The following is a 13,284-nucleotide window of genomic DNA, read 5'->3' as shown; positions in this document are numbered from 1 at the left end:
ACCTTAATCGGTTATATATAATATACAATAAATATTGAAAATGTGTCAATAAAATACTTTTGATTTGACTGATGTCATTGCAGATATTAGAAATGAGGCATAGTTTCTGTTGCAAAAGAGGAAACGAAAAAAAGAAAGGACGTGGACCGTTCAATCCAAAATAATTGTTCTGTTCTCACTCATATTTGTTTATGAAACCCCCCCAAAATATAGAATAAATAGAAATCATGTGCAATAAAAACAAAAAGTGGTAAAACTATTCATTCAAAAATAATATGAATGAATAATAATCCTTTTTTTTAATGATTTTGTTTTAAAGAAGAATATATTGTTTTAAATTCCAAAATAAAAAAAAAAACATATCACATTAACTAAAAATAAATGAATTAAATGTTTTTATTTTGACCAAATACCAAAAAAAAGAATAATACACTGAACAAAGACACTGATTTTGCTGAGCATTTGGTTTCATTTGCGTTGACAGAATAATTTACACCTGTAACACCTGTTGCCCTCGAACCTGCTGGTGATTCATGTGAATAAATGCATCATGGAATTGTTTAATGGTATAATATGTAACACGAGTGACTATAATATGAGAGTGATTATATATAAAGGTAATAGGCGTGAGATATTGCTCAGGAATCACAGTGCATGAACACAGTTCTCCGGAACATATTTACTCACCATTATTGCTGAAATGAAATTTGAAGCATTTTAGAGGAAATAACGGGAGCGTTTTAAAGTTGCAATAACTGTACATTCACAGGGTGAGTGTGTTGATTTTCTCTTGAGTGTTTTTCCCTGCAGGCTCTGTCGATGACTCTGTTATATACCGTTTTTATCACAGATGTGCACGCTCTCTTGTGGGCCCAAACACCTCCGTTGTTGGTATTTATATCGGTACAAGTATGCTTTCTCCCTTTTGTTTGTATTTTTTTTTTCTTTTGTTTTTTTTTCTTCTTTGTCTCTTGTCAGTGAAGCAGCTGAAAACCATCCCCAGCGATTAGAGGATCATTGTATCTGCAGTTAAGCATTTGAATAGTGGTAGTAAATCTAGAAAAGGGAAATTCAGGGTCGCTGTAGACGCCGCTTATAGCTGCCCAGGGGGAAGGCAATGTCACATAGTAAATTTAGCCCCTTAGTGTCTTTACAGTGGCTGGCCTGTGATGTTCAAATGCAGGAATAGAGCAAAACGGAGCTGAGAATAATTTGACGTCTACTCCTGCATAGAGCCACATACGTTTTTATTTTTTGTCCCAAATTGCTTCACATATAAAGGAAAATAAAAGAAACAAACGCTCGATATCTCTGCATGGGATGTAGTTGGAATGTTATCGATTTTTTTTTCTTTTGTTTTTGGATTCCAAATCATTAAAGAAAACCAAACCTGTGTATGTCGAAGCTTTTATCAAGCCCCGTTTAAGGCGTCACTCAGTCAAAAAGCTTTTATCTCACGTCAAGAGAGACTTGCTGTTTGACCTGATTGACAGCCCCGATCAGAAAAAAACACACACATAATCACTCCTGCATAAATCTGTGGTGCCATTTAACATTATCTGAAGACAACCAGGCATCGTTGCAGCTCGATATAATGCACTGCATGTTTTCCTTGGTTTAAACACATGCATTAGGAGGTCCTAAACACGGTTTATGTATTGATGACTGAAGTCCTAATCAAATCACGGGGAAGAGAGGAGGGCAGGAAAGACATTCTGCCCTTAACCTCAGTGCCGCTCAGTCTCTCTCCTCCTTTCTGACGGCCGCCTAGCCGGAGGGACGCGCAGCAAAGGCCTTCTTCTGTAATGAGGAAAAATGTATCAATTTAGCTTTGGCTTGCGTGCAGATTGAGCGCTGGGTGGGTGAAGGTGCACTGAGTGAATCCTTTTTCCTAATCAAGGACAGTATGGAAGAGGATTGTGGTCTCGCTGGCTTCGTCTGTAGAATCAGCAGCATTCCACCCCCCCCCAACCTATACCCAGGGCCGGGGAGCCTCTTTCTGCCTTCTGTTTCACCTCATCAGAAGAGTTCACGCCGAGGTCAGGTCCTGCCCCCTGATGCTGCATTCACTCCAGTACCTCTCGCATCGAAAAGGCACTGTGAAAGCCCCTGTGCTCAAGGACTAAGCAAAGGAGAAAGAAAACATATGATTACTTTCCAATTTTCATTCCAACCTACACACCCTTAAATAGATTTATTTATCCCATTAATGCTCTCAACTCTTTTCTTTTCTTTTTTTTTTACCTGGCCGTCAACACAAGTAAATGACACAAGTATCACAACTACATTTTTTAATTTCTCTCTTCAGCTCATGAAGAAAGACAAATTAAAAAAAATGATTGGCTGATCGCTTCAAATTCTTACCATGGACCTGGAAGCGATCAGCCAATAATTCATTTTCAGAAAATTAGCCAAAACTTCTAAGTTCTTTAATGCAAAAATATGAAAGTTTTAGGTTAACATGAACAGGTTTTCATTATTTATAATAGTAGAATTTAATTTCTTTTGATTTTGGACTAGTTAATCTGACTAACTGTTTCTTCAACACAACATTTAAATACTAAAATACTAAACTAAAATAAAAATAATACATAGTAGTAGTGGTAGTAGTTGCATCAAGAATGAAAAGAGTCCCGTTTAAATTGTGACGGAGCGGAAAAATACTGACGACATGATCAAATAACTTCACAACATCAGATAAATGTCACATCACAAAGGACGACAGATTTTACAACATAGCATTAAATAGGATTACAAGCACAGAGTACAGCAGATTTGGACTGACGCGCACACACACACGATAAAAGAATAGATAGTTTAGACACAAGAGACAGCCAATATTTGACTTTAAATACACCAGATAGACACTGACGGACAGATCCAGGCACAAATATTATCAAATAATTTTTCATTTTCATGTCTTTTCTATTCCACCAGACCATACTGTCCGTATATCAAACGTAATAAATACAGCACGGCATTTCCACCATGACATATGTAGTATATTACACGTCTACACATCAGCATAATCTCTTCTTTTTTTTTTTTATCCTTCTTGAGTGTATTTTTACGGCAGTTGGCATCCATAATGTTGCATTACTGCCTCTTTCTTCTCTTTGCACATTTTACCTACATGTATCCAAATTATTCTCTGCGTAATTTTAGGTATTACATTATATGTTGTGATATTATTCTCTTCAATATCAACATAACAAATGTTCAAATATCATATGCGTGCATTGTGCGAACACATTTTGAGATGTAGCACATAATGTTTTTCCTCAGATTTGGTCGGTAAGAAGTTTAAAACCACTGTTTCTTCAGTATTCCTTCAGGAGTAAAACTGAATCTGTAACTAGAATCTGTAACTATCTGACATTTTATGGCAATAATTATTAATACCGACTGAATTGGATCGTCTTATTGTGATGACGTTTTTGGCCATATGTTGTTTTGTAGACGCAGAATAGAGGAAGAGTCGAGGAAACACTCGCTGATGGTCGCGTCCCTGCTCCTCTTATGTGTTCTCCGTGTAAACGGCTGCGGGAACTGTGTGATTTCTGTACCTGGGGATACAGTAATGGTCCAGACCCCTGACTCATAAGTGCATGTACCCTGCTGGGACTGAACCTTGCCAGCTCTATCACTGCTGTCCGTGATAGAAGAGAGTGACTTCTCACTCGCCTCTCACCCTTCCCGTCATCTGCACTCCTCTGCATCCTCAGTGCATTTTGGTGTTTTCATAACATCTTTGTTGCATTATGACCACCGTTAGATCTAATGTAACATATTATTCCTCCCACCCAACCATTTCCCTTCATTTTGATTCACTCTCTATACAGCCTTTGATTGACTTTCATCCCAACTAAAGTGGATTTTAATGAGAGAATACATTAACTCCCTCTGGTCATGCTAACATAAATCAGACCTTTCTTGCAGGATCAACTGCTGAGCTCATAACACCACGCTGAGAGAGTGTGAATAACCAAATGAGAGATTGCGGCTGTGGCAAACTGCTGCCAACTCAGATGCATTGTTGCCAGCACCTTCCCCAACATGGCTTTAAAACAAGTTCAGGGAGGTGACAGAACGTAGCGGCACACAGGTCAGCCCGTGTATGGAAATGCCTCTTTGTCAGGATCAATTAACACATATTTCTGGTCAGTTTCTATAGATTATCTCCCTCCATTTGGAAATTGGGTGGCTCAAATCTCCTCTCACTGATTACCACTGAGAGCTGTTAGATTCAGTTAGCGTGGCCCGTAGCAACTCCTCACCTTGATTTACGAAACACGGGATGTGACTCTCACATCGCATCTATCTGCTTCTCTTTGTTGGTAATTGCACTCAGCTAAATAGGTTACGCTGAAATATCAATAAATTGCCATCAAATTAATGTCAATACCAAAGCTGTGGATGGTGCTAATTAAAACGCAAAAGGGATGAAAATGAAGTCATGGCATTGCTCTGAATAATTGATACGGCCATTTATGATTTTTATGAAAGAGTGCCGTCTGTCTGCCATTTTGATGAGCCTTTAATTAGATGCATTAATGTGTCTCTCTCTGTGCCTCTACTCAAACTCAAAACTCAAACACCATGATGGTTGCTGTTTTTTTTCCCCAACACTCTAAATTACACGTTTTCAAATAACATTACCCCTGAATATCCACTTAAAATTGCATTGGTCCCAAAGAGGTGTTAGTGTGTAATTTTCATTAAAGGAGGCATTTTTAACTCGGGAGCAATCAGGACTCTGCTTTTGTTTAGGGTGGAATTAAGGACTTGAGCAAGCAGCATGAAGCAGTGCGCTGTTTTTAGGTTGTGCTGCGACCCTGTGGAAGAACGTAGAATTATAATTGTGCATGTGCTTCAGTTTGCACTCAAGCCTGTGTGCGCTACGCTCTGTGTATTCCTGTTTGAGGATTCATACAGTCAAGTGAGGTCACTCAGCGTTAAAGTGTTAAACACGCACAAATGTGCAATGTTTATTGACTCAAGCAGATCAGAGCGATCCCATGTTGATTTTGTACCTCCTCATCTATTAGCCGTGCTCGACCTTTGAGATAAATGAAGAGCGAGGGAAGCAGACGGATGAGGGGATTGGAAGTGGGCCGCAACAGGGAAGCAGGCCCGGGGAAAAAAATGGACGGTCTGCTGGCGGATGGATGAGGTGGGGGAGCATAATGACCGCTGTTTGTTATGATGTACTGAATCAGGTTCTCTTTGACAAAACAGTCCCAAGCACCTCTGTATTTATTATGTCACCAGTCAGTCCATCCACAACGGCAGGCTGATGATATGTGAGTGTGTTAGTGCGGTGAGGTGTCTGGGGCTCTGCTCTAGAATGACCCGCTCATCTGTCAGGCCCACGAGCTGAGGCGCAGCGGCGTTGTCGGATCACACGCTGCACTGTTGTGAAGCTAAATCTCTGGAATGTAAGCCAAGCTAAGGATATCAACTTCACTCTCTAGATCAGAGTCTTTCTAACAGGACACACACTGAGGGCAGACTCAATGCAGTCGCTCTAAGAGAGAGAGAGAGGGAACAAGACACAGATGGAGTGAATATTCGAATAAAGCTGCTTTTTCTCATGTTGGTGATTTTTTTAAATTGAGAAAGAGGTTCCTCTTTTTCCATTGTTAGGAGGTGCTCTTTGTTTAAGTCAAAGGACCTTGTTTGGTGTGACATGTTTGGGTTTTCCCAGCAGTTAAACAGAGGGATGGACTCCAGGCATTCCCCTTGTCATCAGTGGACTGTGTGAGGTGTCACACTGACCAGTGTAAATGGTCTTTAAATTGTTCCTGTGTTTCAGACTAAAAAGGCGGTTCCTGTTCGCCCTCGGCTTTTTTCTCCTGCTAAGACTCTAATGCCTGTAGACTAATGAATTTGGAGGATGCTGAGCTTTGTTTTTGACACATGGAAAAAAAACCCAAGTAGTCCTGGGGCAGAAGATGGCCCTCAAGGCCAAACAGGGGTCAATTATACAAGGTGCCCTCTAATAACTTAAGGCTAGACAGTAGGTCAAACAAGCACATTTCTTGTTAGACCTTCAAAACTAAGTCAAACATGGAACAGCTGGTTAAAAGCACTTCTCTGCAGGTGTTCTGGTGAATGGGAGGTTTAAACACACTTCATATAATCACAGCGTTAGATTGCACCTCCCCCACGAAGATGAAAAAGCTGAGCAGCGGCGTCTTAAAACTTCTCCCTTGCACAAATGGCACAGTAGGATTAATACTCTCTGACATACGTGGTGCATTGCTTTCTAACAACTGCACTAATTAACTTAAGGCTCTTAAGGGTGTGCCATTGTCCTCTCATGTTTTCAAATTTGACTTTGCAAATTGATGAGAGTTGTTTGAGTCCCCACAGGAAGGTTGCTCCCATTAAAAGTGCAATGTGAGCAGATGAATGGAGTGCAGTGCTCAGCAGCACTGTACATGTATTGATCCCGGTTTGCTAAAGCCTATAGCTGGGATGTATTTGATCCACAGAGTGGGAGATTTTATATGCACGGTGTGTGTTTGTGTTGCCTTTTAAGTGCAGCTTATTGGGGATTGGAACAATTAGCTAATAATAGTTTTTAATCACTTATCAAAAAGGAAAATCTCTTTAGCTTTTCTCTTTTTATATGTCACTATGAAGTTGTAGCTGAATTTCTCTCTGGGCATTTCCCATTGTATTTCTTAGATTAACAAATTGAATGCTTTTATTCACAGATTTTGGTGACATTCCAGCCGTGGCAGCTCAGGACCTTAACAACATTTTGAAGCAAGGCTACCTGGAGAAAAGACGGAAAGGTATGGCAGCCTATAGGTGCCAGTCCTGGATGGGTGACATTTATGCATAGTTAATAGCATAATGTGTAATACTGCAATTATCCTGAATGTAGAAAATATTTGAAGATATTTGTTCACATTTAGCACTTGTATTGAAACCTATATGTTTTTACTACATTAGATCACAGCTTCTTTGGCTCCGAGTGGCAAAAGAGATGGTGTGTCCTCAACAACTTAATATTCTACTACTACGGGTGTGAAAAAGGTTTGTGTTAAATGTCCATGTGCTGGTAGTGTCACAGGTACTTTAATTGAATCAGATAACGGCTCACATTGTGCAATCGTCCCCGCAGATAAACAGCAGAAGGGTTCATTTCATATCAACGAGTACAGTGTTCAGCTGGTGACCAACCTGAGAAGAGACTCCAAGAAAAATGCCTGTTTCGAGTTCTTCGCGCCAGGACGACGGGCTTTCCAGGTCTGCATTAACACCACATAAAAGCCTGTACAGACTCACGTGAATAAAAGAACATGTCAGGGAATTGACGTACACAAGAGAGTGTTAAAATGACCCATGTGTGCAAGAGATCACCTAATTCATTCAACTTTGGTCACAATGTCTGTGAAAAAATAAATGAATATATAGAAACAAGAACACTTACTTACTAATCACATTAATTAAGTATCAAATTTGGAATTCATCGGACGGTTAACGCTCAGTGACCTTTCACATGACCATAGTTACTGTAATTGTAAAATTTATATCAAGTAATAATTAACTCAATAATATAAATTTGGACAAGATAGTATTTAGGTTTAGGAATCTATAATCTGCATTTTCCACTCTTTTCAATTTTTATTTTTGATTAAATAATTGCTGCATTATTCAATAACTGAAACAATAATTTCCTGCTGCTTAATATGTGACTATTTGTTAAATACATGTGATCAGTATTTTACTATCTCTAATTATTTCCTTTGAGCTCTAATCTAAATTCATTTGAAAAACAAAAAAAACCCTTTAATACACGTGTGTATGGTACACTGGCAGATTGACTGTCTGTGTATAATAATGTTTTCTCAATCACTGTGAATTTTTGAAATGTGCATTTAGAATAAATTATTTTAACCCATTAAATCCTATCCTAAAAGACACGATTTCTATTTGGCCTTTTCCTGTGGCAGCACGCAAGCGATTTGCTCCGTGCCTCCAAGAAGACAAATCGGGACTTTTATGTCTGCATAAATGCACTCTTAGATGTGATGATAATTGCAGGATTATTGCCATTCTGTCCCTTCAGTTCACTGCCAGCAGCCCTCAAGAGGCACGAGAATGGGTGGACCAAATCGATTTTGTACTTAGAGGTAGGTTTTTTTGTGTGTTTTTTTCTGGAATACCTATTGCATATGCAGCTTTTCGGAAGAGTGGGCTCTGCATTTTGGCTTCTCTCAAGGCCTATTCCCTTTTTTAGATGTCCTTGTTTACGTAAAGAATTGCAAGACAGGGAAATGGAGGACGTTGTATGTTGAAAACTAATTTATTCTGGTGTGTATAAATACAATTGACTGGAGTCGGCTTTTTAAAAGTTACAATGATTAATTGGAGAATACAATAAGAGCACTATAAACCTTTCGACCTTCTTTTTCCCCTCATTTTTCTACCAAAGTTTGCTTGTGTTTCTGCACAGCAGAAAGGTCAGAAGTGAGGGAAAGTGCTTCATCATCTGTGGCTCAAATAAAAAACACCCGATCCATCACAGGCTGCACAGCCGTCCTGAGTCTCCTCATTCGACAAGTCACCCACCATGTCACGTGCGCCATCATGTAGCTCTAGTTCTCCCCCCCAACCACTCCTCCCCCTAACCCTCCTACCAAATTCCAACTTACAGGAAATTGATTGGTAGATGTTCTGGTTATCCTCCAGTGACATTGATTTCTGCTTGGCCGCTGGTGTACGGCAGCGGACCTGATACCCTGTGTTGCAGTGGCCAGTCGCCTGCAATGAGACGGCTCCTCCATCTGAGAGAGCAGTCCTGCCTCGTCTACTCTAAAATGGGCTCGGGCTGGGCCACTGATTTGCGGGAAGTAACAGACACTCTGCAGTTTGTCTTACTTCCTTCCAGTCCAGTTTTACTACAGTGCGCCGCCTGATTTTAACCTCTTTACACCCAGAATGTACCTCCGCGCCGTAGGGTATAGCTGTTTTCCTTTGCGTCATGCACTTTCATTTTTGTGATGACATCATGGAGAATTCTAAAATTCTTTTGCTTAAGTTTATTTATTTTCTGCCTTTGTTTGCAATTGACATGAGTGACATGGGGGGTGACGGGCAACAAAACGTGTTAAATGTAGTCTTGATAAGTAGTCATTTTTATTTTTTAGTAATAATAATAGTAATTAAAAAGAAAAGAAACACAAAGGGAGATTACAGGTTAGAGAACAGACAGAGGAATAGTCATAAAATGTCAGACAACTATTATAATAATAATAGTTTTTGATCCATTCATCTATCTGTTTTTGCTATTTGTTTAGGTGATTAAAAATGTGTATAGTTAATAAAGTATTGTAAATTTAAAAAAGAAAATCAAGTACGTAGTTTCTAATTCAAGGCCTTATTTTCACCCCTGCTCTCATGAAACATGCACTAATACATCATTTTATTAAAAAAAGACTTAAATTTAACTGAAAGCAAAAGTAGTGTACATTTGCTGAGTCATTTTCTCTGTGTCATTGTGCCGTTGCAAATCGACTCTTAATGTTAGGATGGAACCGCTAGCCATTTGAAGACAAGAAAATATATATACACATCTTACAGTGTCAACAGGTAATTAATACATTTAAAGAAAGATAATACACAATAATTTAAGCCTGAGTTTAAGCCTCTAGTGTTTATTTTTTACTGCTACAATGAAGCATATTGATGTCTCAGCCTGTTGTACTGGCAGGAGCCTTCCAACATTTCTCTTATTTCCCCCCCTTTTAATACATGTGTGTGTGTCTTTTGTGCCACGCTGTGCTTCATCTTAGCGCTAACGCCGCCCATCACGTCGTCTCTCCTCACAGATCTCAGCTCCTCCCTCATCCCTCATGAAGAGGATGAGGAAGAGGAGACCTATGATGACATTGAGGGGCTGACTGGTCCTCCTTTGCCTGGTGCTGCCCAGGCCTTTCGGAGTGCCAGACTGGCAGGAGGGCAGGAGAAGGGGGAGTTGGATGAGGACGACGACGATATCTATGAGGTGCTGCCAGGTATGAGGACGTGGTTACTACACCAGCGACTGCCCACACACAGATAAAAAGACCGGAAGGTGCTACACACACAAACCCGTGTGATACTCAGTCAGACAAATAGACACAGATGCTCTGCCTCACACACACTCCAGCCCTCTGGGATTTTAGCAGCAAGACGGTGTTCTTGATGAGCTTCCCTGGCTGCAAAGTGTGTGCTGCCAGGTGCCTCCCAATCACTACGACACCCAGACTGATCACTCATTTTAAATCAACACCATAAAGCTTGTCAGGATTAGGGTTGACCAAGCTGAGCCAAACAGGACACGGAGAAGGAGAGTCTTCCTCTGTTCTCTGTCCTTATCTTGCCGAGAGCTATCTGTTTGTGACTGTATGTAGTCGAAATCAGCGAGAGTCGGGTCGTTCTCAATGCTCTGTCACAGAACGTCCAATTAGCTAATGTTGCCAGGCAACAAATAGCCTACAATTCAATCCATTAAGCAGAGTTTTGGCTAAAATTGCCTAGCAACAGCAATTTAGTTGAAAGGGAGTAAAAACGGCATCTCCCGGAGCTTAAAATAGTTCTTAGGTCTTAATGTCACATCTTTAATAGATATTAGACTCTGATTGAGAGTGTTGCGCGAAGAACAGTGTGAGTGTGAGTCTCTACTGAGGGGGGAGATGGTCCCACGTGTCAGGGTGGCTACAAGATCCCGAGAAGGACAAAAGGGGTGATCCGATCTTCTCAAGGCCGTCGTCCATCACTCTTTCTATTAAATAAGATACATCAAGATTCTGTTTCACTCAGTGAGTACATTACCTTTGCCAAAATCACTGGTGAGAGGGAAATCAGTCTTCAAACTGTCACACCGGCGTTCAAAGCCATCTGGGAAGAGGTACAGACCCTGACCACAGATGGCATATCGAATGACGGGCTCTTTCGTTCACTTTCTCACCCCTTCACTTATCAATCATTCTGCACTGCCCTTTGCTCACTTGCAGCTTCGACACAGTGATTAGATACTGTTAAATTATTAGATAATTATGCTTATAGCCATTGATTTGGAAAACAGCTCGTACTTTATTGTATTTAAAGAAAATTTAATTTCGCAAAACAAATAAATGAATATTACTGTTTAGTAAGTATTTCGTTCTGTTAATTTATTAGGCTTTTACTTCATTTATTATATGGTACTTTGAAGTGTTTATACTCCCAATGTAAGGAATAATAAATGGAAAAATAATACAAAACGGGGAAAAAAAAAAAAGGACTTAAGTGTTTTAGGTGACGATCATTTTTTTTCGTAGCGAATTTCTGAACATGGCTCAGTTGCAGGCAGAATGCAGCGTCGGTGCCATCAGCTCTGGGGTTGATGACTGATTTTATTGACTGGAAAATTAAATCACTTTGATATAGAAACCGTTGGCCCATTGCCGTGGCCTCTCAACTGAAGGATGCTCTCCTCTACTGCAACTGAAGAGAGCTGGAACAAATGTGTGGACCTTTTGCAAATACATTTGAAATCTCTTTTTGTCTCTTTTTCAGGGTTCATGTGTGTGCAAGCTGAAGTGATCTTGTCTGCGTTTTAAAGGAGACAAGAGTAATGTTGTTGTCGAAATGTGCCAGTCACTGCGTTGCATAGAGACACAAGAAATGTTCAGCATCAAAACACAAAGTGTTCCTTTGATCACAAATATGCATGTGTTGAATATACACTATATATCTGTGTGTGTGTGTATGTGTGTGTGTGTGTGTGTCATCCTTCCTGCTCTTCCTGGAAGCAGAGGCGCAGGTTGTGCTGGAAGTTGGATAGTGTTGCTGGGTTGTGGCGTTGCTGTCAGCCAGCGAGTGTTAAGGATGGATGTGGGAGACAGAGGGCAGGCGTATCACTGTGTCACCTCTCAGACCACCGGGTGCCACGCCCCGCGGTCAATGACACGGCCGCCTCCACGTGCCTTTAAGGCAGCCTCTTTTTTTCTTCAGCTTCTCCTGTCTGGCACTCAGATAAATCTAAAGAAATTGATTCTCATTGAATAGTTCAATCTTGTGTCACGTGGAGATAAAATCAGAGAGACTGTGTGTTATTTGTTTCCTGCGAGACAACAAAAAAAATGGTCTTTAAGTCAGCTTTCAATGGAGTCAACCCCAAGTGGTAAAATGTTGGTCAAATAATAATTTTTTTTGTTGTATTTTGTTTGTGTAGATGAGGATTTCCTGGATCAGAAGGATGAGAGCAGTGACATGAAGAGCAAAACAGGTCAGAACCTCATTACGGTCTTGTGCTAATAATGAGAACATTTCCAACTCAGTAGTTCAAGGCGACGGCAAAATTTTAATTTGTGCTCTGCATTTTCTCTCAGCTTGGTCATCAGATTACGCTAACTACTACCAGGGTTTATGGGATTGCCAGGCTGACGAGCCAGATGAGCTGGCCTTCCAGAGAGGAGATCTCATCTACATCATTAGCAAGGTCAGCAGCGATAATCTGAGACGTTATTTAAAAGTGCTTTTAGGGTTATTAGCTGGTAAATGACAAAAAAAGTCCGTATTTTGTTCTTCATTCATGAATTTAATTCAGTAAAAATGTGAAGTCTATTCAGAATTCAGTAGTTCAGTGAAAGTTTTCCGACATAGATGCCTTTGAAAATGTTCAAAACAGATCAAATCATGGCTTACTTCAGGGAGAGGGTTGCTGCCCATAATTAACTTCATTGTAACCATGGCAACACAAAATGGTTTACTGTATATGATCGTGCCAGTAATGGTGACATTTTACCCAACAAACCGGACACAAACTAATGTGTCAGAATCAATTCAGTTATCAGTTTCCCACCAAAAAACAAGCCTCATATGACAAAGTTTCAAGTTCACCAGTTAAGTCAAATGGGAGATGACTGTTCTGCAGCTCATCTCCACCAGGAATCGTTTGTGACTCATGTTTAAAATGAGTCAAATGTGACGCAGATGTATAAAATACGCAATTAATTAAGAGTTAAAACAACGTCAATTCCAGTTATCGTGGTGTCTTCATTTACTTTTTCGAAAACATGCTGATATCGCCGCCATCACTTGTATGTCGATGCAGCAGAGAAGCGCCAACAGTGGCGTTGTCTATTCCCGGGCCACTAGGGTGAAGCACCATTCTCGTGCTGTGTAATGGTGCTGTTGTTCATTATAGAGCCTCTATCACAGGGGTTAATTGAGTAGGCAGCCATGCGAAGCTCTTCCTTTCTGTTTGACATAAACTGCAGGTGCATCTCAGCTCTTTTCTCT

At 40.3% G+C, this 13,284-nt stretch overlaps 1 protein-coding gene across 1 annotated transcript in view; it reads left to right on the top strand.

Moving 5' to 3' along the window:
• skap1 (src kinase associated phosphoprotein 1) overlaps positions 1 to 13,284 on the top strand; it is a 29,302-nt gene that overhangs the window by 7,822 nt on the left and 8,196 nt on the right. The window contains exons 5-11 of the mRNA XM_044014120.1: positions 6,723 to 6,803; positions 6,964 to 7,047; positions 7,136 to 7,260; positions 8,084 to 8,147; positions 9,846 to 10,031; positions 12,215 to 12,268; positions 12,372 to 12,481. Coding sequence (XP_043870055.1) covers positions 6,723 to 6,803; positions 6,964 to 7,047; positions 7,136 to 7,260; positions 8,084 to 8,147; positions 9,846 to 10,031; positions 12,215 to 12,268; positions 12,372 to 12,481 — 704 coding nt within the window. The remainder of the gene's footprint in view (positions 1 to 6,722; positions 6,804 to 6,963; positions 7,048 to 7,135; positions 7,261 to 8,083; positions 8,148 to 9,845; positions 10,032 to 12,214; positions 12,269 to 12,371; positions 12,482 to 13,284) is intronic.

This window comes from Solea senegalensis, linkage group LG18 (genome assembly GCF_019176455.1).
Source record: "Solea senegalensis isolate Sse05_10M linkage group LG18, IFAPA_SoseM_1, whole genome shotgun sequence".
NCBI lineage: Eukaryota > Metazoa > Chordata > Actinopteri > Pleuronectiformes > Soleidae > Solea > Solea senegalensis.
The sequence above is the reverse complement of the archived record's forward strand: the minus strand, read 5'-3'. Positions and strand labels throughout refer to the sequence as shown.